This window comes from Saccopteryx bilineata, chromosome 5 (genome assembly GCF_036850765.1).
Source record: "Saccopteryx bilineata isolate mSacBil1 chromosome 5, mSacBil1_pri_phased_curated, whole genome shotgun sequence".
NCBI lineage: Eukaryota > Metazoa > Chordata > Mammalia > Chiroptera > Emballonuridae > Saccopteryx > Saccopteryx bilineata.
In genome coordinates this window covers 261315335-261341186 of record NC_089494.1, presented here as the reverse complement: position 1 = coordinate 261341186, position 25852 = coordinate 261315335, and the positions used below count along the sequence as shown (strand labels likewise).

The 25852-nt window shown below is 51.5% G+C and overlaps 2 protein-coding genes and 1 non-coding gene across 6 annotated transcripts in view; 2 read left to right on the top strand and 1 right to left on the bottom strand.

The window, feature by feature from the left end:
- STK32B (serine/threonine kinase 32B) overlaps nucleotides 1-17091 on the bottom strand; it is a 246237-nt gene extending 229146 nt beyond the window's left edge. The window contains exon 1 of one of the 4 annotated variants that reach the window (XM_066280589.1): nucleotides 16552-17091. In XM_066280589.1, coding sequence (XP_066136686.1) covers nucleotides 16552-16603 — 52 coding nt within the window. In that variant the 5' untranslated portion in view covers nucleotides 16604-17091. Of the gene's footprint in view, nucleotides 1-6456; nucleotides 6492-12069; nucleotides 12123-16551 lie in introns of those variants that run through there. The other 3 variants (XM_066280593.1, XM_066280591.1, XM_066280590.1) reach the window with 3 other exon arrangements.
- TRNAT-AGU (transfer RNA threonine (anticodon AGU)) lies at nucleotides 10707-10782 on the top strand. Its single transcript has one exon. It is a non-coding gene; the product is annotated as a tRNA-Thr (tRNA).
- CYTL1 (cytokine like 1) overlaps nucleotides 14280-25852 on the top strand; it is a 37892-nt gene continuing 26319 nt past the window's right edge. Inside the window, exon 1 of the mRNA XM_066280596.1 lies at nucleotides 14280-14307. The gene's annotated coding sequence lies outside the window, so the exon portion shown is untranslated. The remainder of the gene's footprint in view (nucleotides 14308-25852) is intronic.

The window sequence follows — 25852 nt, the reverse complement described above, 5'->3', positions numbered from 1 at the left end:
TGTATCCATTCTTGTTGCAGATGAGATTACTGCTCCCAATTCTTCACCCCTGCATAGTCCTACTGAACATCCACACGGAGGCCCAGGCTTCACCGTCAGCAGAGTATATACTTCCTCACCCCTTAACTTTGGGTTCACCTGGCTGTGTGACCTTCAGCCAATGCATGGTGGCAGAGATGACACCATCTGTGAGATGTGCTTGTGGACTTGGGCTCGTTCTCTTGCATGTCTGCCTTGCTGTGAGGACTTCCTCGTGTTGCCTCTGCATCTCCAGCTCCAGGGTTCCAGAGCCACAGAGGCAGGGGCAAGAAATAAATGCTTACGGTTATATGCCATTGCATGCCGGGTCAGCATGTTATGCAGCTAAAACTGACAGATACAATCAGGCAAACTTGTAGCTACATGGAACCTTGCACTGTGCCTGGTAGAGACATGTTAATAAATATTTATTAAAAGAATAGGAAGATATGTACCACTGTTAAGTGAAAAGTGGGATAAAAATGGCATTTTTCAGTCTACGGAGGGGGCGCCCCACCCTGTGCTTGGAAAGAGGACACTAGAAAATCCATCAAAATGAAGATTACTGAAATTGTTTCAAGTTTTCTAAATTTTTAAATTTTCTATAATAAGCCTATACAAACTTAAATAATATACCAGAACTGAATTTGGCTAACATTCAATTTATCTAATGATAAACCAATCTTAAAAGAAGGAGAAAATAAACTTAGACACAAGGATTAACCCTGTGAGTAGCGAGTTATTTCATGCTCGCTGACCCCCAGGAGTGAGTTTTTCTTTTTAGAAAATGAAATTAGTTCCAGTTACAGTTTTATTAACTTAAAATCATGTTTGTTTGATAAACAATTTATGGAAACAAGAAGAACATACAGGGCCCTGGCCGGTTGGCTTAGCGGTAGAGCGTCGGCCTAGCGTGCGGAGGACCCGGGTTTGATTCCCGGCCAGGGCACACAGGAGAAGCGCCCATTTGCTTCTCCACCCCTCCGCCGCGCTTTCCTCTCTGTCTCTCTCTTCCCCTCCCGCAGCCAAGGCTCCATTGGAGCAAAGATGGCCCGAGCGCTGGGGATGGCTCTGTGGCCTCTGCCTCAGGCGCTAGAGTGGCTCTGGTCGCAACATGGCGACGCCCAGGATGGGCAGAGCATCGCCCCCTGGTGGGCAGAGCATCGCCCCTGGTGGGCGTGCCGGGTGGATCCCGGTCGGGCGCATGCGGGAGTCTGTCTGACTGTCTCTCTCTGTTTCCAGCTTCAGAAAAATGGAAAAAAAAAAAAAAAGAAGAAGAACATACATTTGCCTTTTTTTAATGTTGCCTTACATCTGGATGGTCAGGAGACACAAGGACATACATGAACGTTCGTACTACACAAAGGGTTAAGTGCAGGAGTGAACTGAGCCTATTTTGACATATTTTCAATAAAAACAAAATAGAAAAAATGGGCAAACATGTAAAAAGGCAATATTCACAGAGGACATGTACACAGTGAATAAAGGCATGAAAAAAGGGTCTGTCTTCCTCAGGAGTCAGTGTCATCAGCATGAGCACAACCCTTGACTTTCACAGTAAATCCACTCAGTTGAGAAAACAGATTCAGCCATGCTAACACTTTGGGGAGAAAAGGTCTGATAGAATCGTTATGCTTACATTGTGCTGGTGGCAACAAAACTTAAGAAAAATATTTGGGGATGAGGTAAGTGCCAGGGATGAGGTAAGTGCTTTTACATGTACTATCTTCTATAATGTAGCATCTACAATGTCTAGCATGCAAAGAAAATTACTAGATACGTGAAGAAACAAGAGAATGGGTCCCATGGTCTAGAAAACAGAGTCTAGAGTAACACACACATGATTAAGATGTTGAAGTTAGCAGAATTGTTAAAGAATTTATAGAAAAAGATAAAGTTTGGTGGGAAACACATGAGAAATTTCTGCAGAGAGACAGAAAATCTGAAAGAGCAAATGAAGATCTTAGTCACACCTCTCCCCCAGATCTTTACCAAACCTCATCAAACCATCCCCCAGATCTAGACTAAACCTCACCACACCTCTCTCCCAGATCTAGACCAAACCTCATCACACCATCCCCCGGATCTAGACCAAACCTCATCACACCATCCCCTGGATCTAGACCAAACCTCATCACACCATTCCCCCGGATCTAGACCAAACCTCATCACACCATCCCCCGGATCTAGACCAAACCTCATCACACCATCCCCCGGATCTAGACCAAACCTCATCACACCATCCCCCGGATCTAGACCAAACCTCATCACACCATTCCCCCGGATCTAGACCAAACCTCATCACACCATCCCCCGGATCTAGACCAAACCTCATCACACCACTCCCCCAGATCTAGACCATGAGGATCAACTCACTCTGCACCGGCAGGGTCAGCTTCTCGGACAGGCGGCCTGGGCACTCCCACAGTGCTCTGTCCCAGCAGGGCCCCGAGCTTGGTTAAACACGCTGGCCTTGCTGTCTTTTATCTCTGCAATGTTGCTCTGTAAGGAATGACAAGGAAGCTCCCGCAGAAGCCACGCCCTCTGTGCGCGTGAATGAATGTCACACTCGTGACTCCCCAGGTGCACGGAGTCCTGGTAGGAGCACAAGGGATGGAAGTTCACCAAGACCCAGGTAAGCGTGGTTCGTCTACACTCACGTCAGTCAGCAGGGGCAGCGACGGCCCTTGGTGAGTCAGCACTCTGTTCCGACCAGAACTAACTTGCTTCAAGTGCAGAAAGAAGGCAATGGCGTCTGTCCCAAGAGACTGCCACTGGGGGGGCCTCTCGGCTTGTGCGTCCTTCTCTGGGCTGGCTCATCGCCAAGGCCAAACTCAGGACACAAGGGAAAGAGAGACAGGGCTACCCACAGTTTTGTTCTTTTGGTCTCTCTTACTCATCAGTGAGCTGGAGGTAGGGACGGTGGTAGACTGTGTATCAAGAAGTGAAATTAGCCCTGGCCACTGGCTCAGTGGACAGAGCATCATCCCAGCACGCCAAGGTTGCACGTTTGATTCCGGTCAGGGCACATCCAAGAAGGAACCAATGAGTACACAACTAAATGCGACAACTAAGTGGAGCAATGAGTTGATGCTTCTCTCTCTCTCCCTCTTTTTCCATTTCTCTCCCCCTTCCTCCCATCTCAAATCAATGGAAAAATTTTTTTAAAGTAAAACAACTGAGTTAATTTCATGCAGCGCCCCCAGCATCCTGGTGAGAACAAAATACACGTGCACGCATGTATTCTGAAATATGGACTGTGTCATTTCAACAGCTCTACCCATGATGCAAAGGCTCGTGTTTGCATGTGAAACCGGCATTGTACAACACAGAGATGAATGGCCAAGTTCTTGCTAACGTTTAGATCTTTTCATTTTCTTTACTACTAAGAAGCAAATAAACACACACACACACACACACACCATGACAAACCAAGAGACAGAAGGAGGTTATAAAAGAAAGGGAAACGCTTCATATTTCAGTATCCGTTGTGCTGTTTTTCTGGGTTTTGAACAAGGGACCCTCATACTTTTATTCTGCACTGAGTCCCACGCATGATGATGTAACCAGTCCCGAGGACTAAGAATAAAAGTCAAACTCTTTACTATTATGAACATGTGTACATTGCTGCCCTCCCAAAACTCCTATGCTGGAGACCCCAGGGGGACAGGGTTGGAGGTGGGCCCTTCGGGAGGGAATTAGCTTAGACAGGTCACAAGGGGGGGGGCTCCCATGAAGGATCAGCGTCCTTATAAGAAGACACAGAGACAGCAGTCCCTCTGTCCGCCATGTTCAGACACACACTCTCACCAGCACCTTGACCTCGGACTACCCAGCCTCCAGAACTAGAAGAGATCAGTGCTGTTGAAGCCCCCAGTCTATCGCAGGAGTCACAGCAGCCCAAGCTGACTGCCACAGCGAGTGTGACATTCGGGGCTCTTCAGTGCCTGGCTCCGGCCTCAGTCTCCACCCCTTCTCTACAGCTTCCTCTCCCCACCCCTCCCTCCAGCAGAGCCACCCCCATGAACTTGGGGTACCGAACCCCATCCAGCCCTCTCCCCGACTTCACCTCTGTACATACCCCTCCCACTGCCCTGAAGGTCCTTCATCTTCCAAGCTCAGAAATCCCCTCTTCTGGAAACATCTCCGAGACCTGGTTTGGGGCCTCCTCTGAGACGTTGCACCGAAGTCACTACGTAATGCTAAAACTACGTTTCACTCGTTTCCTCTGGCCACCACCACAAAGTACCGCACCTGGGGGGCTTGAAACAACAGTCAGTTCCCTCACAGTCCTGAAGGTTGCAAGTCCAGGATGAAGGTGGTGGCAGGGCTGCTTCCTTCTGGGGCCGTGAGAGAGAAAGTGTCCCACGCCTCTCCCCAGCGGCGGGTGGACCGCCTCAATGTCGGGGGTTCCCTGGCTTGAAGGTCTATGACCCGATCTCTGCACTCACGTTCGCACGGCGTGCTCCCTGGGTGCCTCTCTGCCTTGTGTCCAGGCGTCCCCTTCTGGTAACACCAATTCTATTGGATTAGGGCCCACCTTAATGACCCACTCTAACTTAATTACCTCTGTGTCTCTCAGTGAGGGCCCATTCTGAGGGATCTGGGTGAGGTGTCAACATGTCTTGTCCCAGGGGTCCCAACTCCACCCACAACACTGGCGTCCAGAACTCTTCCCTGTTCTCCCCTCAAGCACAGAAGCTGGTTGACATTTTCTAAAAGACAGAGGCCGGGTCTCCAATCCTCCCGAAAGCCCCCTCCAGCCCCAAGCCCTCCGCAGGGGCCGCCAAGTGTGAGCAAAGACAAGGCTTGGCTTGATCCCACCCATGGGGGGGACGGCCACTCCCCAATCACCGGTCACACACGACTGGCCAGAGTCAGGCTTCTGACACCGGCCCTGCCCCGCCTGACAGAGGGTGAGGACTCCGCGGGGGGCCCCGCGGCCCAGGCTGTCAGAACTGGCTGTTTCCTGGAAGAACGGAAATGAGACAGCACCTCCGAGCAGCAGGGATGGGAAGCTAGCCTGAGGAAGTCAGAACCGCCCACTTCCCGTCGGGGAGCAGGGACAATATCCCTCGCCCCACCTCTCGCAACGCTCACGTTTAAGTGGCTGGGGGGCGAGCCCGGCGACCCCCTGAGCGCTGCCCACTGCACAGCCCTCTGCTCACCTCACCTCACTCCGTTGCCACAGCGACCTTGTCAGGCCATGTCCCCATTCTCCAGAGGAGGAAACTGAGGCTCGGGGAGGTTGAAGGCATTGGCTCAAGGTGACACAAACAACAGGTTGAAAAATCAGGATCTGAACCTGTGAATCCCCAAATCTGTGCTTTTCACCCTAAAGTCTGTGCTTTCAACCTCTATGTAGTGACCTTCTTCAGGCACAAACCTGAACTGAATTGAATGAACCTCACACAGCACTTGTCATGGGCTGGACTGCATAGCAAGCGTTTTACATGTAGCAACTCATGAACTCCTCTGAGAAATTTGTGAAGTGAGTACCATTTAATCCCCATTTTACAGATGAAGAAACTGAGGGTCAGGGAGGTCAAGAAATTGACTGGAGCCCTGGCCAGTTGGCTCAGTGGTAGAGCGTCGGCCCAGCGTGGGGAAGTCCCGGGTTGGATTCCCGATCAGAGCACACCGGAGAGGCACCCATCTGCTTCTCCACCCCTCCCCCTCTCCTTCCTCTCTGTCTCTCTCTTCCCCTCCCGCAGCCAAGGCTCCACTGGAGCAAAGATGGCTGGGGATGGCTCCATGGCTTCTGCCTCAGGCGCTAGAATGGCTCTGGTTGCAATGGAGCAACGCCCCAGATGGGCAGAGCATCGCCCCCTGGTGGGCGTGCCAGGTGGATCCCAGCCGGGCGCATGCGGGAGTCTGTCTCTCTACCTCCCCGCTTTTAACTTCAGAAAAATACAAAAAAAAAGAAAAAGAAATTGACTGGAGGTCACTCAGCTAATAAACGGCAGGGCCAGCAGGGGACTCCAGGCAATCTGACTCCGGAGTCCGCGCTCTGAACCACCATGTTGTGTAAGGGCATCCGTGCTGGGGGATCCCATGCGGGGCCCAGGCGGGGGACCTTGTGCACCCCAGAGACACACAGGCCCAGAGAGGCCCATTCCCGACCTGTGAGCCGGGCTGGGGCTGCACGTGGTGTGAGAGGGAGAGAGGACCGAGTAGAAGGGCACCAGCTGCCGCTCCGAGGGAGGGAAGAAACTGCGATGTCACCTCCCTTTGGGGACCTGCCGTCACCTTCACGCTGACAAGCCCGCACGCTGCAGACCCGCCCACTGCCCCGACCGCGCATGCGCACGGCTGCCGTCCGGTACCACTGACAGGCGCACATCACAAATCCACTCATAGACGTCCGCGGGGCCAGCCCCACACTGAGGGCTGCCGGCTTCTTCCTACAGAGCCTGTCGCAGCTTTGCGCACGCTCACCTCCTCTCACTGCCTGTCTGCAGACGTCTTAGTCCGTTTTCAGCTTAAGCCGGGAATATCAAGTTCCTCTGCAATAGGGCCTATTAAAGTAAAATATGTCAAGAGAGAGAAAAGTCTGAAATAACAGTGCAAGGAATGCATAGCTACAGCAAACATAAATAGTGATAATAATAATAATAACAACAACAATAATAATTTGGAGAAGACTGTCCTTCAGTCACACAGAAAGAAGTGGGACCAAGCACCACAAGGTCATCACCCAAGGCAACCTGATCAACCTCCGAACCCCGAGGACCGCGGGTATGAAGTGACGCTGTCACCTCTCTGACGGTGTGATTATGAAGAGCAAATAAAAATGGGTTTGGAGCCTGACCTGTGGTGGCGCAGTGGATCAAGCGTCGACCTGGAATGCCGAGGTCACTGGTTCAAAACCCTGGGCTTGCCCCGTCAAGGCACATACGGGAGTTGATGCTTCCTACTCTTCCCCCCATATCTCTCTCTCTTTCTCTCTCTCTCTCTCTCTCCTCTTTCTGTCCCTCTTCTCTAAAATAAATAAATAAATAAAATAATTTTTTACAAAGTGTGTTTGGGACGTATCCGGCCCAGCGTAGGTGTTACATTGAATCTGAATTTCTCCCGCCCCACACTCTCTCTTCCCGATATCAGGAAGGGAACCCGTTAACTTTCCTAGATTAAGCGGTGATCTTGCTTCTGTTGCTTTGTTTGTTTTTCTCTGACAAACCCTCCAGAACCACAGCTACAAGGGCAGACACTTTGGGCTGCAGGGGGACCCACGTTAAAACATCAAGAGTCACGGGCCCTGTCCTCACAGAGACTCGGGGGGTCTCCCAGGGGAGACCGACACGCAGGAGGCACTCACACAAGGAAACGCAGAACTACCGCCGTGTACAGGCAGTGAAGGGGCACGTGGTCATTTCAGGGCATCCGGGGGGGGGGGAGTCTTGGCCCATCAGGGAACCAGGGAAGGCACCTTGAAGAAAGAGAGTGGGAGAAACTGAGCCAAGTGGGAACAGCTCGTGACACGGCCCTGCCGCAGGGCTGAGCACGCAGCCGACGAGACACCGAAGGGAAGCCCACCGGGTTGAAGAACATTCACTGCAAGAACAACAAGCCGCTGACGGCAGGTACCGGGGAGCAGCCCTGTGCCAGGCGGTGGGCTGAGAACTTCACTCACTGCGTCACTTCACTCACACAGGGAGGGGGACACACGGCGGGGTGGGATGGGAGCGGCAGGCAGGCTCTGGGCTGCAGCGCCCTGGAGGCTCTCTCACAGCTCGTGACCTCCACCCCAACCCCAAGAGCAGTGGAAGCCACCAGAGGGTGCTAAGCATGCGACCGCCCTGGTCAGATACCTGCCATCTGAGGCTGTAATTCTGGACGTCGCCAGGAGGACGTGCAGGAAGGGGACAAGACAGGAGCGGGGACAGTCCGGAGGCAGCACGGGGTCCCGACGAGGGGTGATGTTTCAGTGGAGCTGGGGGTGGCCTGGCCGGAAGGACAGGGGCAGAGGTGAGGGACACTGAGGGGTAAGATGCACACGGCCAGGCGCCTCGTGGGACCGGTGAGGGCGAAGGAGAGGGACGTGTCCAGGAAAGCCCGAGATACATTGCAGCTTCCGCAACTGGCCAGACAGTTGTCCCTTCTGTGAACACTGGGAGGTTCTGGCAGAAGGGGGTCTGACTGAGGTCCTTTTGAATATCTTGGGAGCATGTCATTCTTTCCGGATGTCCAAGTGGAATTATACCCAGGAACACAGATGTGGAGCCCACAGGAGAAAATATGAATGGAAGAAATAAATTATTGAGTCACCGTCACCTGGGAATATGCACCAGTTATTAATGTCACTGCTTGGCTCCGTATCCACTGCTCATGAAGCAGGACCCTGCAGACGCTTCTCCACTTCAGAATTCTCAATCTGAAAAACTCGTAATGCTACGAGCAGGCACGTCACAAAGGCGGGGACTGAATACAGAAAGACACCTCGGCTGTGCTCGTGGGAAACGTGCCTTCAAACATGTCAGGTTCATCCAACGGGCAAATACAAAGGAGGCAGGAATCCTAGACACTGACGAGGACACACGGAGGCCGCGCTGCCCTGTGTGGTGGCCACGGGCCACGGGTGCCTTTTGAGCACTTTACATGTAGCTGATCCCAATGAAGACTCGTTGTAGGCCCTGGCCGGTTGGCTCAGTGGTAGAGCATCGGCCTGGCGTGCAGGAGTCCCAGGTTCGATTCCCGGCCAGGGCACACAGGAGAGGCGCCCATCTGCCTCTCCACCCCTCCCCCTCTCCTTCCTCTCTGTCTCTCTCTTCCCCTCCCGCAGCCAAGGCTCCATTGGAGCAAAAGATGGCCTGGACGCTGGGGATGGCTCCTTGGCTTCTGCCCCAGGCGCTAGAGTGGCTCTGATGGCGACAGAGCAACGCCCCAGATGGGCAGAGCATCGCCCCCTGGTGGGTGTGCCAGGCGCATGCGGGAGTCTGTATCACGTCTGGCATGCGGAGTTCAGTAAGATGGATTATCGAGTTCGTCTACATCTTCCGACCTCTATCGTGTTACCACCAGAAAATCTTAAGAGGCCGACGTGGCTGCTGTCTGTGGACTTTCTCTGTTTCCTTGGAACAGTGCTGACGCAGAGCAATGGGGACGGATGTTTGCACAGGGCTTGGAAAAGCATCAAATGATACAACCACGTCAGAACACCGTCTGCCATTGCTTACAATGTCAAGTTGCACATACACTTTCCTCTATTACCCCATCGCTGTCCTACAGGTGCGTGTCCCCTAGGGAGGCTCTTCCACACACTGCTGTTCACAGATTCAAAAACTAGAAAGAGTACAAATGTCCCACAGGCAGAAGAAAGGATAATAAACTGTGGTGTAGCCGACTGATGGAATATTATATGGCACTGACTGTGAATAGACTGCAACAATGCACAGTAGCCTGGGTAACTCTCCAAAGCTCCATCTTGAGTAAAAACAGAACATTACAGAGGAACACATAAAGCATGGTGCAACTTTTATACATTTCAAAATCCATCTGGTGTTTGTACCTGCCTGCTCGGCCCTTCTTCTGCTGATGCTCCAGTATTCCTCAGAGATACCTGTCACATACCCTCTGTCCACATGCGTGCAGGGGAGCCAGCTCCAGCCCCTGGATCCAGGCCTGGGCACGCGATCCAGCCTGGCCAGTGAGAGCCTCGTGTTTCCTGCTCACAGCGACTGGTTTGAGAATGACCCGAGAATGACTCATCAGAACTATCAGAACTCACCAGGGGACTTTTCTCTGCAACAGCCATGAAAAGATGTTCCCTCTTCCAGACCTGAGTCTGGAGAGGGCAGGGGTCCCACAGGAGGGCGTCTGCCCGAAGCCACACAGAGGAGAGCTGAGTGCCCACGGAGGACGAGTCCTGATGACACCCTTCGGGAACCTGGCGCCCGCCCTGGCTGACAGGACCCACGCCTGCATTCATTCATTTATCCACTTGTCCACCAAAGACGTCCTGGCCCTGCTGTGCTCCAGGTCTTTCGAGGCTTGGGAATACTATTATGAATGAATCACACCACACCCCCTACCTTTAAGGAGCCTGTAACTCCTGAGGAGGAAAACACACAAAGTCCTTGCTTTTAAGGAGCTGGTACCCACCAAGCGGAGGCAAAACAGACAGTAACTAAGAGAAAAGAGAAAGATGAGGTCAGAGAGGGCGGGGCCCAGTCAGCATCCGGCATCCAGAGGGACTTCTGCTCTCTCTCTCTCTCTCTCGCTCTCTCTCTTTCTCTTGTGTTGCTGGGGGTGGGGAGTGGGGTCAGACTGACCAGAGCACTTTTTTTTTTTTAACAGAATCACGTTGGCTACGGCACTGAGGTGACACCGAAGGAGGAAAGGAAAAGGTAAGGACAGCAGAGAAGGAGGCTATTGTAATCATCTAAAGCAAGAGATCTGACCAAGGCGTGGACCAGAAAGGCAGTGATGGAGGTGGTCAGAAGTGGCCGGAGCTGATGAATTCCTCTCAGAAGAACTTCTGGCGGGTTTCTGTCCCTCGCCACTGAAGGAGGCTGTCGGGCACGCCCCATTCCATCTAATCTCGGCCGTCACTCACATGGAACGCACCGCCATTTTATGTACCGCTAAGAAGAAACGCTGCCCACTAATCCAGGGCGTGATTCTTTCTCGTCGCTGTCATGCGACTGTGAACAGGATGATCACACGCAGACAATAAAAACAACATCCCAGCCCTGGCCGGTTGGCTCAGCGGTAGAGCGTCGGCCTAGTGTGCGGAGGACCCGGGTTCGATTCCCGGCCAGGGCACACAGGAGAAGCGCCCATTTGCTTCTCCACCCCTCCGCCGCGCTTTCCTCTCTGTCTCTCTCTTCCCCTCCTGCAGCCAAGGCTCCATTGGAGCAAAGATGGCCCGGGCGCTGGGGATGGCTCTGTGGCCTCTGCCTCAGGCGCTAGAGTGGCTCTGGTCACAACATGGCGACGCCCAGGATGGGCAGAGCATCGCCCCCTGGTGGGCAGAGCGTCGCCCCTGGTGGGCGTGCCGGGTGGATCCTGGTCGGGCGCATGCGGGAGTCTGTCTGACTGTCTCTCCCTGTTTCCAGCTTCAGAAAAATGAAAGAAAAAAAAAAAAAAAAAAAACAACATCCCAGATGCCATCTTGGCCAGCACTGATCATCAACCACAGCCCAATTTCAGAGACATTCACACACGGAAAACATAAGCCTTACAATCAGTGAAAGACAACAGTGTGAAAACATCTTACTGTGCAGAGATGACTGATAAATATGTTATACTTAGAAAACCCACCCCTATTTTCTGTGACTCCCAAAAGGTATAGAGGAATCCTCCCATTCATGTCTACTAAACCATCCCATACTGATTTATGGCCACTTTTTTTTTTTTAAAGAGACAGAGAAAGAGAGAGAGAGAGAAAGAGAGAGAGTCAGAGAGAGGGACAGGTAAGGACAGAGAGATAGGAAGGAAGAGAGATGAGAAGCATCAATTCTTCATTGCAGCTCCTTAGTTGTTCATTGATTGCTTTCTCATATGTGCCTTGACCAGAGGGCTACAGCAGAACAAGTGACCCCTTGCTCAAGCCAGTGACCTTGGGCTCAAGCCAGCAACCTTTGGGTTCAAGCCAGCGACCCCTCACTCAAGCTGGGGAACCCTTGCTCAAACCAGATGAGCCCGCGCTCATGCCGGCAACCTCGGGGTTTCAAACCTGGTTCTTCCGCATCCCAGTCCAGTGCTCTGTCCACTGCGCCACTGCCTGGTCAGGCTATGGCCATTTTCTTAATACTCGTATACAAGACAAATCAAAATGCATTTTCAAAGGAGGTGCAGTTCAAACTCTAAGCTTCACATCCTAGCACCCTGCATTAGACATGCCCACGGCTCACACAAACATGGCACCGAGCCCGTCAGCCCGCAGCCCCAAGCAGGCACCCCTCCAGCGGGCACCTCTGTGCGCACTCTCTACATAAGAGCAAACTCCGAGCTTTCCCAGAATAGTTTTGGTGGATTCCACCTTATACACAAGCCACAACTGGTACAAGTATGGAAACCAAGGTGTAACAATGAGTAAGTTTGCCTCACGTTCCGATAGAGCTGTCACAGAGCTGGGGGAGAAGCCTGCAGTGTAGAGATTTCAGCCCTTTGTGAGTCACACGGGGCACGGACTCCCCAGGTTCACAAGACTGTCTCCTGGTGAAGGCTGGCTGCAACTCCAGGGAGTGATTATGCAATCACCTTCTGGGAGTGATTAGGTATCTGAATCTTTCCGGGGGAGGGGGGGGGACGACCTTTGTTGCATATTTATTTAGACCAAGAAGATGCTTTCCTGTTGCAAGCCACATGTGAAGTTACTCGGCCCTATAATAATAATAATATAGAAAACACACTTATTTTTAAATATCTCTTTGATTCATGACAGTCTACAATGAGCATGCCCAGAGCTGGATATGAGATTGTTAAATCGATACCCCTCCAATGTGGAGGCTGCCATAGACTGATAAAACGTTGACTCACAACCCTTGGAAACATAATTTAACAATACGTTTCTAGAGTCCTAACAAGTCTTCAATCCCTTTGATCCAATAAGCTCACTCCTTGCACTTTATTTTAAGGATTTCACTGTAAAGAGGAGAAATTCTTTACATACAAAATTTCAAAGCAACTATGTATAAAGATGGAAAACTGGAAACCTATATTAGTGACAATAAGAAAATTAAGTAAACTACAATAGTTCCACTTGCTGGAATATTAAAACCCATTAAAATATGAATTTTGGAGACACTGTAGCAACATAACTACCTGACACACCATGCTTGCTAAGAGAAGAAGCAGGACTCGTTTTATTTGTAGCAGGTGTACACTTACATAAAAATGTCTAGACACGGATAGGGGCAGTAAGGGGAGAAACCACTTAAAAGCAATTCTGACACGAATTTGAAAGGGTCGATGGTTTTGTTTCCACTCCCAAGCCTTGTATTATGACATGACTGCCCAACAAATGTTTTTGGAAGCCGGTCTCCAAGACGATCAGGAGTTGTCAGAATGCATTCTTACTGTCTCCCCACCCCGGTAGGTAGGTACGAAGAGACCCCTGTCGAACTCTGATCTGCATGCTTGTCTCATTTTCTGTGCGCATACGTATCTGTCTGTGAGAGATGAGGTGTCCCGTCGGCCCCTGGATACAGCACGGGGACACTGGCAGGCCCCGGGTTCCGGAGTTAAACAGACCTGGGCGTGAGTGCCGGCTCATCCACACGGCCCTGGGACCCTCAGTTACCTCTCTAGTGAAATGCAGGTTCTGAGGCCTCCCTGGCTGAGTCATGAAAATGATTCCCACTTAGGTCTGAAAAGCAGTCCGTGCGAGGTAAGGTACATCTTATCAGTCACATCATTTGGACTTGGGGTCAACTTCCGCCACCAGAATGGAAGTGACAAACTGTTGGCTCCGGTGTAGCGTTAAATGACAAACAAGACTTGTTCTGGTGGGGCAGGTGTCTGCATCTCCAACAACCTGATGACTCGGGTTTGGGAGAGTATGTTCGTTCACTGGACTGCCGTGTCACTCCCCTGTTTAAAATCCTTCAGTGATTCCAGAGTACCTATAAGATCAAGTCCAAACACATGTCACTGGGCCCTTTAAAGTTGGCCAGGCACTCAGAGTCCACCCCTGTGCCTTCCAGCCTCACACTCCACACTGCAGAAGTGCTAAGCCCCCTATAATCTCCCCAGGGAGCCATGATTACTCTTTACCATCTACCTTTGCACTTTCTGTTCCCTCCCTCTGAAACACCCTTCCCTCCTCTACCAACTCCTCCTTCCCTGATAACTCCTACCATCTCTGCAAGACTCCAGTCTAAGAAGAAGTCTTCTCCCACCTGTCCTCTCTCCTGGGGGGTGGGGGGGTAGGGTTAGGGACCCTCCTCTAGAAAAGCAGTCCCCTGAGCTCCCTGCATTGTCCAGCTCTTTCTTTGCTCAGGGGGTTCCCTGAGGGTGGGGCTTGGCCTTCATCTTCTCCATCTCCCTGGTGCCCAGCCCCCGCATGAGTATGAAAAAGAGGATCAGTAAATGCCTACGAAATAAATAAATTGACTGCTGGCAAATGAGAGTTGGACTCGCACACGGAAACAACCGAGAAGCATGTGGCAACATCGAGTTAATGTTTCACGGGGCGGGCAGCGGGCCCCAGGAGGAGAGGACTAACCCTGCGTGTCAACAAGCCGTGAAACAGGCCACTGACCTTGGCCGCCAACCCCTTCTGGAATGAGGAACAACAGCAGGAAAGTCAAAAGGCTGGTGACACCAGCCGTCACTATTTAGCCAGTAAGTATTTTTAAGCTCATTTCCTGGGAAAAAGGGCAGAGACGGTTGTAAATATAAGGAGGTAGGTGGGTTTTCTCTGCAAATGAAGAGAAGTGTGCTAAGGGGACTACTGAGAGCGTGACCTTTAACCCAGGCTAGAACCAGGGAGCCCTCAAACTGGGGGTGATGTGGAAGTTTGTGCTTTCTTCAGAGAAAGAAGTCCACGGCTTGCACCAAGGGATTCTGTGATGGGCTGAACTGTACCCCCCAAACTTCCTATGTTGAAACGCCAGCCCCCAATGGGACTGCACTTGGAAACAGGGCCTTTAAGAAGATAATCAAGGTTAAGTGAGGTCATAGAGGCCAGCCCGAATCTGAGAGGACTGGTGTCCTTAGAAGAAGAGGAGGAGACACCAGAGGTCTCCACGTCCTCAAGCGCACACAGAAAAGACCGAGTGTGGACACAGTGAGAAGGTGGCTGTCGCCAGCCAGGAAGGGTGTTGTCACCAGAACCCGTCCATGATGGCATCTTGGGCTCCCAGCCTCCAGAACAGTGAGATACTACATTTCTGTTGTTCGAGCCACTGCCAACCACAAATTCTGCTGCTGAGGTGCATGTGCCTCGTTAGCGTAGCCTGGGCAGACTGACATAGACCCCTTCCCCCCAAAAAACGGGACAACTCTGACTTGTTGAGGACAGAAAGTGTCCGGCCCCAGTCAGCCTCTCCACCTGTCAAGGAGTGTATCTTCTCAGAGGGCCCGAGCCGCTCCGAACGTCCCCTCACGGGACAGCAGTGCTCCAGGGAGGGCACCCATCCTAGCAGACTGTCCCACGGCAGAGCGGACCTTCACATGCTGAGGACAGGGTCCAGATCACCGACTCCCGTGAGAAGCTCAGGGACAATGTGAACGCAGCTGAGGAAGAGTTCAGCCACATCGTGTCCAGATCCTTCCGGGGACACCCAGACGCCTCCATCACCTCCCTGCCAGCCTCCTCTGCCAACTCCCGGCTCCTCACCTGCCTGTGCTCCACACTCAAGAACCAGGAAGGGGCTGGGTCTCAGTGGGTCCCCAGGCCCCTGCACGGACCCCACTCCCTGCCCTTCCCACCACGGATGGTCACTGACTACTTGGTGCCACTAGATGAGAAACTCCTTTAAGAAGGAACCAAACGGGCCTGACTCACTTAACTTACGTTGACAATATGACGGCATCCTTTCGAAAAAAGCTGTCTGGGCAAGCATCTGACTACCCCCCACAGCCCCGGTCGTTCTAGAAACCAGGGCCTGGGCACACAGCTAGGCCTACAGTGGTGATGAGAAGCCCTGCCTCCGGGGCACACTGTACAGCCTCAAAGCCACCCTGCCCCTTCGGAGCTGTGACTAGGACAGGTCCCTTTCTTCAACTACAAATGGAGGAGGAAAAGTATAGTGCTCCCAGGGTTGCTGCGAGGCCTGAGAGGGCCCAGAAAGCCCTAGGATGAGCTCAGTAGCCTCGGCCCTCCTTTAAAGCCCCGGGGAAGCCATTGTAACAGGAAACCAAGCTTTTAGAGGCAGAGGATAACAGATGACCCACAACAGGCAAAGGGCTCTACACTGACTATATTTACAGGGCACTTTTCACATGGTACCAGTGGTTAAGCTTCAAACAACCCCACAGAGTACTTACTAGGTGGCATCCTAATCCTCATCTCATAGGTCACAAAACAAAGCTTTCAGAGAAGTTAAGTAAATTTTGCACGGACACACAGCACTGGACATGGGGTTCTGCTAGTCCAAATACCGAGCTGTAGTGTCCTGGGGCCTGCGAGGACCCGAGGCCCTGGAGTTCAGATATGGTGTGACGGCCCACACTACTCCACCGGTGGGATGGACGCCTTCCTCGGAGCCACGGAGTTTAACCAAGAAAAGTTTCCCTCGGCTGTGCTGGGCGGTAAGGCTGGCGGTGTGGAGGCTGCCCTGCAGGAGGGCATTCGCATCGTGGGCACACACGCGCCCAGGCCGCCTCCTGCAGTCTCGGGCTCCGGAGGAGACCCGCTTCCAGGGACCCGGTGCCGAGGCCACAGCGGGATTCGCCTCCGAAGGCCACTCCTCCCTTCTGCTCCCGGAGGGAGGGAAGGCTTCGGGGTTCCGCTCTCCGAACCCGCCACCCCTACTAGGGCCCCGACACGGAGGGGCTGCCGGAGTGGAAGCCCCGCGCCTGGGTGACCGAACGCACGGGGGAGGGGAGATGGGAGATCCGGCCGAGGCCCCAGCGCCCTCTTACCTTCCTCGTTCTCGTCAAACACGGCGGGCTTGTGGGAGTGGTTCCCGCCCATATTCCGCCGCGGCGCCTGCCGCTGCTACATGCCCGGCCACGGGGATGCCGAGCGCTCTGTGCGCGGTGCGGGGCGCCGGGTGCCGGGTGCCGAGTGCGTCGTGAGGGGTGCGGGACTCGGGATGCGGGACTCGGGATGCCGACGACCGCACAGCCCAGCCTGCAGCTGTGCGCCGAGCTTCAGCAGCCGGCAGCCGCGCAGGGGCGGAGACCGCACCCTCTCCTCCCGGACGGCCCCCAGGCTGCGCTCGCTCTTCCGCCGCGCCCCCCAGGACCCCGGGGTCTTGCTCCCCACGCTGGGGCCAAGGAGCGCGCTTCTCACCAGATGCAGCGGGAGGGAGGTAGGAGGAGGCGCGGGCGGAGGAGGAGGGAAGGAAGAAAGGAAGGAGGAAACTGGCGGGGGCTGCACGGGCCGGGTCCGGCGTGCGAGCTCAGCTCGGCGGATGGCCCGGAGGAGGGGGCGTGGCGGGCAGCGAGGACGAGCGCAGACGCGGGGGGCGGCCTGGTGAGGGGCGTGGCGGGCCCGGCGAGCTAGCTGGGCTCCGCGGGCCGCCTGGAGGAGGGGGCGTGGCGGGCACGGTGGGCGGGCGAGCGCAGACACGCGGGGGGCGCACCCACCCGAGCTGAGAGCCGGGTCGGCCCTAAGGAGTCGCGAGCCCGGCAGCGGGCGCTCCAGATCCAGGCAGTAAGCGATTTGTGGGCACCTACTCTGTGCCGCGCTCCCTTCTCTCTGTCCCCCGCCCCGCTAAGCGCCTCGTTGACACTGTCTCCGCGGTTAGAAAAATCATTGCTGCCCATTTCAGAGCCAGGCTGACTGAGGTTCAGAGGTAAAGGAGCTCTTCAATCAGGAGTTGGGCCGTCCTGGTTGCCAGGGGAGCCCCACGACACCCCGTGGTGCCTTATTTGCCCATTCGGGCGGAATATGTTTCTAAGTGTTTAATGAATTAGAGTCTAGACCTTTGAGTGTCCAATCTGGCCCTTCATTGTGCACGGGGAAACTGAGCCCCCAAATGGGGCACGGTTTGCCCAAACGGTTCTCCCCAGGCCTGGCTGATGGGCTTGGGCCTCGGGATTACCCCTGTGCGGTCTCAGAGTCTTAAAGATTAAGGGGCGGTTACATCTGGGTCGGTGGGCCCCTGGCGGCAGGAGGTGGGGAGACCAGACAGAGGGAGGTGGTGCGCCAGGGACGTGGGGTGTTAAAGATTGCAGTGCAGGCCCTGGCCGGTTGGCTCAGTGGTAGAGCGTCGGCCTGGCGTGCGGAAGTCCCGGGTTCGATTCCCAGCCAGGGCACACAGGAGAAGCGCCCATCTGCTTCTCCACCCCTCCCCCTCTCCTTCCTCTCTGTCTCTCTCTTCCCCTCCTGCAGCCCAGGCTCCATTGGAGCAAAGATGGCCCGGGCGCTGGGGATGACTCCTTGGCCTCTGCCCCAGGCGCTAGAGTAGCTCTGGTCTCAAAAGAGCGACGCCCCGGAGGGGCAGAGCATCGCCCCCTGGTGGGCAGAGCGTCGCCCCCTGGTGGGCGTGCCGGGTGGATCCCAGTCGGGCGCATGCGGGAGTCTGTCTGACTGTCTCTCCCCGTTTCCAGCTTCAGAAAAAAAAAAAGGAAAAAAAAAAAAAGATTGCAGTGCAATGGGTGCGCCCCGAGACCTGTGGGACCGAGCGGGGCAAGCGCGGACCCTCAGAGGCGGTTCCCAGAGGGACGCACAGGGTCCTGCGCTGCGCTGTCGCCTGCCCCGCCCTCCTGACTGCGGAATCTTCGGCCACATCCTGCCATCTGCTGGACTCCGTAAGCCACTGTCCGTGCTTTGGAAGAAAGCTGTGCTTTCTGAGTCTCCCCATTCATTCCCTTTCACTCTCTCCCTCCTTCTCCCTTCCCCTCTCCCTCTCTCTCCCAGAGATGGGGGTGGGGATTTCTCTCTAACACAACAAAAACTCCTGGACACAACAGGAAGAGCTGAAACCATGGAGACAGCTCAATCCAGCTCAATCCAGCGCAACCCAGCTGAAGTTTCAAGATTGGACCCAACTGCTAGGCCGGGGGTCAGACCCGCCTCATTTACAGGCCTGATTCTGCCACTTCCTGTAGGTCCTGTCTGCCTTGGATTTCTCAACTATAAAATGGGGAGGTTGATATGAACGCCCAGGGTTTATATCAGATACTGTTTATAAAGGCAGGTAATGTAACAGCTGCAGGCATATAATAAATGATAAACAAGTATTTCTTGCCTTTCATTCTACCAACAAGCGTTGGTGGGGTGGCTGGTCTACACCCAGCAAAGTGCTGAGCCAGAATAAAGGAGGCAGGGGCCCGGGCCTCACCCTACTCTGCCGCACTCTAACAAGCTAACGTGGTAAATTACTTAACCTCTCTGGCCTCAGTTTTTTCATCTGTAAAATGGGGGTAATAGTGCTTCCCATCCTAGGGTCATTATGAGGAATAAACGAATTAATGTTGGTGCTTGAGATGTAAAAGCCAACACAAATGTTAGCCATTATCCTCAATAATGAGCTGTTCTGCGAATTGTACTGTTTGCACACAATTCTTCCTTCTCTCCCTATCCTTCCTCTGCTCACTTGGCTGAGGGGTGCCTCTCTCTTCCCCCACATGACTGATGTGGAGCTTGCCATAGGAAGCAACAGAGTGCCAGTTCCAAGCGAGTGACGCCCTTCAGAGATGTCACATGTCCCGGCTCTCTTATGCCTTCTCCATCCATCCTTAGAAGACCTGGCCCTGGGGTAGCCTCTATCCCCAGAATGACAGACTCAAGCAGCAGACCTGAACCTCACCTGCAACCTAAGCAGAGTTGCAGGCTCACGAGTAACAAAAATAAGTGTTCTTGTAAGCCACTTAGATTGGGGAGGGGGTGTTTGTTTTCTGGCATTATCACAGAAACAGCTGACTGATGCATATATTAAATACATAGTCATGGATTCAAAGACCACACTGTAATTTGTGCTGCAGTAGAAGGAAACCGAAGAGACTATGGGAACACAGGAGACATTTGTCCAAGCTCTGAGAGGCAGGAAAATCAGAGGGTCCCCAGAGAAGAGTCATGAGTACGTGTTCTTTCCCCTTCCTTCTTTGCTGAACAAGCATTTTCTGAACACTTATTGTGGGCCAGGCCCTGGGCTAAGGGCTGGGGACAGAGCCAGTGGGGTATAAGAAAGGGTCTGCTTTCATGGAGTTGAAGTTCAGAAGTCCAGTGTGGGACAAGGACAACACTCAAGAATGAGTCATACTTTGACAGGGTGGGAGGCACATCAGTAAAGGTTGTGAGGACAGAGGACACCTGAACCACACTCCGGGTCAAAGAAGGCATCCTGAAAGAAATGTTGCCTGAGCTGAGTCTGGAAAGGCAATGAGCAATCAGCCAGGTGAGAAGAAGAGCGGGGTAGCCTGTGCAAAGTCCCTGAGGCCGACAGAGAAGGGAACCTGCAGAAGCTGAGAGCAGTTAGTTCCAAGTCACTGGAGCCCAGCATCGGAGTGCGGGAGTGGCCGGGATAGCAGCAACAGTGCCTGGGTCCTGAGTACACGTGGGTATTGAGCGCTCCCTGGGCGGCAGGCTCTGTGTCAGCACATCGCAAGGTACCAGGCCCTGTTATCACAAGTGCTTTTTCTGGATCACTCCTTTTAATCGTCACGACAAACCTGCCAGGTGGGTGTTCTCATCCCCGCACTGAAGTAGACAAAGGCACAGAGAGGCTACACCCAGGCCAGGTGGTAGAGATTTAAATCCACAAATTCACCGTATATGTCAAAGCTGGAAGAAAGACGGCAGGAGGTGGTGGCTATTTCTGGAGTTGTGAAATTCGGGTCATTTCTCTTCGATTTTTTAAGTAGCTTTGTATTATGTCATGTATTATTGTAATAATCAAGAAAAAGGATGATAAATATTTTTCATTTTGAAAAAAAATCTGTGGACACGACCTACACCTGATTTCGTAAGGCGTGTTTCACAATCCATCACGGCGGTAACCGTGTGATATGAGGAAGGGACTGTGATCGTCCCCGTACTACAGATGGAGAAAAGGAGGCTCAGAGGGTCAGGTGGCTTGTCCTTTGTGCCATACTATCATATCAGCTTCCTATGGTTGTTGTGACAAGATACTACAAACTGAGTGGCTCGAAAGAGCAAAACTATGTTCTCTGACTGTCCTGGAGGCTGGAAGTCCAAACTTAAGCTGTCGGCAGGGTGGGTTTCGTCTGGGGCTCGAGGGAAATCAGTTCCAGGAGTCTTCCCGGTTCTGGTGCTCCAGGTGTGTTGTTGTTTGTTTGTTTGTTTGTTTGTTTGTTTGTTTTTGGCTTAGGGCTTCTGCTTTTTGCTATTTGCCTTTTTTTTTTATAAGAGCAAAAACCCTCTTCACATTTCCTTCAGTTAATGAAAACAGGTGCTAAGGCAGGTCTTTCATAAAATCAAAGTGGTGTCAAGTGAACTTTTGAAAAGTGAGGGATATCTGTATGTAACCAATACATGTTTATATTGGCCATGCAGACAGCACAAGAAGTGGACCTGATTCAAAAACAACAAAAACGAACAAACAAACAAAAAAAAAACCCACCTAGTCCAAGATCATGTTTAAATGCTCCTGGCAAAAGGCTCTCTCACAATCATTTACTCCAAGCTTATATTTTGCATCAGACTCTGGACTAAGACAGCTAAGGAGAAGTGAGCAGAAATGGGTACCAGCCCCTCTGTGATCAGAGGTTATCTGGAAGCTTTATGACTGTCTCTGTGTCTAGCGATATACAAAGTAGCCGTTTGCTCCCAGGGTTATGTGAGATAGAGATTGATGAGAGATATAAGTGAAACTATATTCACCATAAGAATAACACGTGGTAAGTATGATGAAAAGCCAAGTCCAAGTAAGGTTTTATTCCAAGTAGAGGATTCCGTTTCTAACTCGCACTAGAGATGGCTGTATAAAGTACCGCACAGCCCTGGGAAGGAATGACACAGAGGAGACTCGATGGATATTTGAAGATAGGTGGGAACTTCAATCCTTTATGGGTGCTGGGTGAGGGCTGCTTCTTTTGACAGGGGACAGGTCACACATTGAATTTGACCACCTGGACCTGGGCTGCCCTCCTTGCCAAGGCTCATTTCTTTTTCTTTTTTTTCTTTAGCAAGAGAGACAGGGACAGAGAGGGACAGAGATAGATAGAGAGAGGGACAGATAGGGACAGAGAGGCAGGAAGGGAGAGAGATGAGAAGCATCAGTTCTTTGTTGCGGCACCTTAGTTGTTCATTGACTGCTTTCTCATGTGTCTTGACCGGAGGGCTCCAGCAGAGTGAGTGACCCCTTGCTCAAGCCAGCGACCTTGGGCTCAAGACAGTGACCCCTGTGCTCAAGCTGGTGAGCCCGCACTCAAGCCAGCGACCTCGTGGTTTTGAGCCTGGGTCCTCTGCATCCCAGTCTGACACTCTATCCACTGCGCCACCGCCTGGTCAGGTGCCAAAGCTCATTTTCAACTGGAAAGGTCTCCCAGTATGGAAAGGGGGAGTGGGTGACAAGGTGATCCCAGCGTCTTTCACTCTGGTCTCCCTAGTAGACAGCTGACTGTGGAAGCCTCTAGAAACCCTAGTCATGACTCTTTTGGGTTGAGGGAACGGGTCATGTACCACCGACACAGTCTGGCTGGCCGACTGTGGAGTAAGCACATTCCCCATCTACTTCCTCCGTGGTGTGGAGCGCCGTCCAGCCCCCTGAGAGAGAATGGCTGGACTTGGTTCCAGCTGCGTTCTCGATGAAGCCAGCTCGAGGCTCACAGCCTAATAAGGATTTGCATGGTCTTCTAACTATGTGTAAAATAGATAAATACATAAAATAAAAGCCATCTGCTTCTCTGCACTGAGCGTATCTGGCTTTCCCGGAAAGTTGACTGTGGGAAACCATGGAAGAGAGGAGCGAGTTTTGATGGAAGTGCCACAAGAATTTTTAAAACACCCAGTGCCTGACTGTGTAGTCAGGGCCACTGATCTCTTTTCCCTTAGACAGTCAAATTTAAAAAATGACAACAGCCAACATAACAATAGCCATCCAATGTGAATGAATCAAAATTTTACCTTTTTTTTTTTTTTATCAGATTGGCAAAATACATTTTTTTTGGCGTGCTGCAGAATTTTAGTCATTAGTTTAGGCGTGCCATGAGATGGAAAAGGTTGAAAATCACCGGTCTACAGGTTCTCCTATGAATCTGACAAGGGGCCCAGTACACGATACTGTGTTCTCATACCCAAGTATAGACACAGAAATAACAACTGGGATTCTTTTTCTGACATAAATTGTCAGGAGAAGGGTCCTGGGGCTGCTAATCCTGTCACTGAGAACATGATCAAGCCTTCACTGCGCTTGCACTTGGAGCTATAAACTCCAGCGCCTGTAACCTTTCATTTTATGTAATGTGATCACGCTGTGAGAGGCTAATGTCATTCCCCAGGGCAGGGCGTCTTCGGTGCCAAACCATTTTTCAGAGTCGGCTAGATCGGATTTTGTTATTCTTTCTGGTAAGCCCATTTTATTTAAAACTTGATTCGGGTTCACTCAGCATAAAGACCGTCTGCTTGCTCTCTGGTGTGTTTGGCAGCAGCCGATGTCATAAAGGGGGAAACAGCGCTCGAGGCTGCTTTGCAGCACACCAAGATAAGACGGCGTTTGCACATTCAGTTCTGCGGCTGGAAATCGTTTCACTCAGATAGCAAACTGTCCCTAATGCTGAAAAACTCGTAATTTCAAGAGTAACCTTTTTCTGGAGTTCCTGTGTGTGTAGGGGTGTGTGTGTATGTGTGTGTGTGTGTGTGTGTGTGTGTATGCACTCACACAAACTAAGGTCCATTAATTGCTACTAATGTGGTGTGTCTGCATTTTTGGGGCGCTATAAAACTTCCCCAGAGGCAGGCATAGTTTGGAACTCGGTAGCCCAGCAATTCTGAACTCCTTGTTCTTCCATTGAAACGATTTGCATAGCAGCTCCATGGCGACCTCAGATGAAGTGTTTGTGGAGAATTCCCGCTGGGCTGTGAACCAGGCTGGGTCAGGAGGTAGCCTCCCCCGCTGCCAAAAGCAGCCTCCGTGCAGTGAGTTTCATTGTAGTCCCACCTGGATTTATAGGGATTCTTGAAGGCGTGAGGGAGTCATCAGGGACACTCTGAAACTGTACTTGAACTTGTGTGTGTGTGCACATTGGAGCACTTTTATGGGGAGAGAGTTGAAGTCTTTCCCAGTTTTTTAAGAGGCTCCATAAACCCACCCCTCCCCTCCAAGGAAAGGACTAAGAACCACTGGGTCTATAGAAAAGTCTATCCGGAAGAATAAATTCTTCTCTTAGAAAGCAGAACCACATGTAGCAAGAGCAATAATAACGATTTACAGAAAGACACCATGTATTGAGTGGGAAGTGTGTGGCCCAGGAGGCAGGAGACACGCCTTAAAACTTCTACTGCCACTGACTCCTTCTGTGATTTCTGCTAAGCTGCTTCCCCTTTCTGAGCCTCAGTTTCCTTTTATTTAAACTGAAGGAACGAAGGAGCTGTGCTGTATGGCAAAGACTGCTACTTGATCTTTGGTATCCATTATCCCTTCTTTTTAAAAAGAAATCACACATACACACACCCAGTTTTAGCTGAGCACATGGCTACCTGGCTGGAGACTACATTTCCCAGCCTCCTTTACAGGTAAGAGTGGCCATGTGGCTAAGTTCCAGCCAATAGGATGCAAAGAATGCTGTGACTAAGGGCTGCATCCTCCCTTCCCCTTTTCATTTTTTTTTTCTTTTTTTTTTTTATTAAATTTAATGCAGTGACATTGATAAATCAGGGTACATATGTTGAGAGAAAACATCTCTAGATTATTTTGACATTTCATTGTGCTGTATACCCCTCCCCCAAAGTTAAATTGTCTTCTGTCATCTTCTATCTGGTTTTCTTTGTGCCCCTCCCCTCCCCTAACCCCTCTCTCCTTCTTCACCCCCTCCCCCCTCCCCCAACCACCCGCCCCTGTTGCCATCACATTCTTGTTCATGTCTCTGAGTCTCATTTTTATGTCCCTTCTATGTATGGATTCATCTTAGTTTTTTTTTTTTTTTTTTCTGATTTACTTATTTCACTCCGTATAATGTTGTCAAGGTCCATCCATGTTATTGTAAATGATCCGATGTCATCATTTCTTATGGCTGAGTAGTATTCCATAGTATATATGTACCAAAGCTTTTTAATCCACTCGTCCTCTGACGGACACTTGGGCTGTTTCCAGATCTTCGCTATTGTGAACAATGCTGCCACAAACATGCGGGTGCATTTCTCCTTTTCGAGCCGTTCTATGGTGTCCTTGGGGTATATTCCTAAAAGTGGGATAGCTGGGTCAAAAGGCAGTTCGATTTTCAGATTTTTGAGGAATCTCCATACTGTTTTCCACAGTGGCTGCACCAGTCTGCATTCCCACCAGCAGTGCAGGAGGGTTCCTTTTTCTCCACATCCTCGCCAGCACTTATTCTGTGTTGTTTTGTTGATAAGCGCCATTCTGACTGGTGTGAGGTGATATCTCATTGTGGTTTTAATTTGCATTTCTCTAATGATTAGTGATGTTGAGCATTTTTTCATATGCCTATTGGCCATCTGTATGTCCTCTTTGGAGAAGTGTCTATTCATCTCTTTTGCCCATTTTTAGATTGGGTTGTTTGTCTTCCTGGTGTTGAGTTTTACAAGTTCTTTATAAATTTTGGTTATTAACCCCTTATCAGACGTATTGTCAAATATATTCTCCCATTGTGTAGTTTGTCTTTTTATTCTGTTCTTGTTGTCTTTAGCTGTGCAAAAGCTTTTTAGTTTGATATAGTCCCATTTGTTTATCCTGTCTTTTATTTCACTACCCCGTGGAGATAAATCAGCAAATATATTGCTCCGAGAGATGTCGGAGAGCTTACTGCCTATGTTTTCTTCTAAGATGCTTATGGTTTCACGGCCTACATTTAAGTCTTTTATCCATTTTGAGTTTATTTTTGTGAGTGGTGTAAGCTGGTGATCTAGTTTCATTTTTTTGCAGGTAGCTGTCCAATTTTCCCAACACCATTTGTTAAAGAGGCTGTCTTTACTCCATTGTATTTCCTTACCTCCTTTGTCAAATATCAGTTGTCCATAGAACTGTGGGTTTATTTCTGGGTTCTCTGTTCTGTTCCATTGATCTATATGCCTGTTCTTATGCCAGTACCAGGCTGTTTTGAGTACAGCGGCCTTGTAGTATAACTTGATATCAGG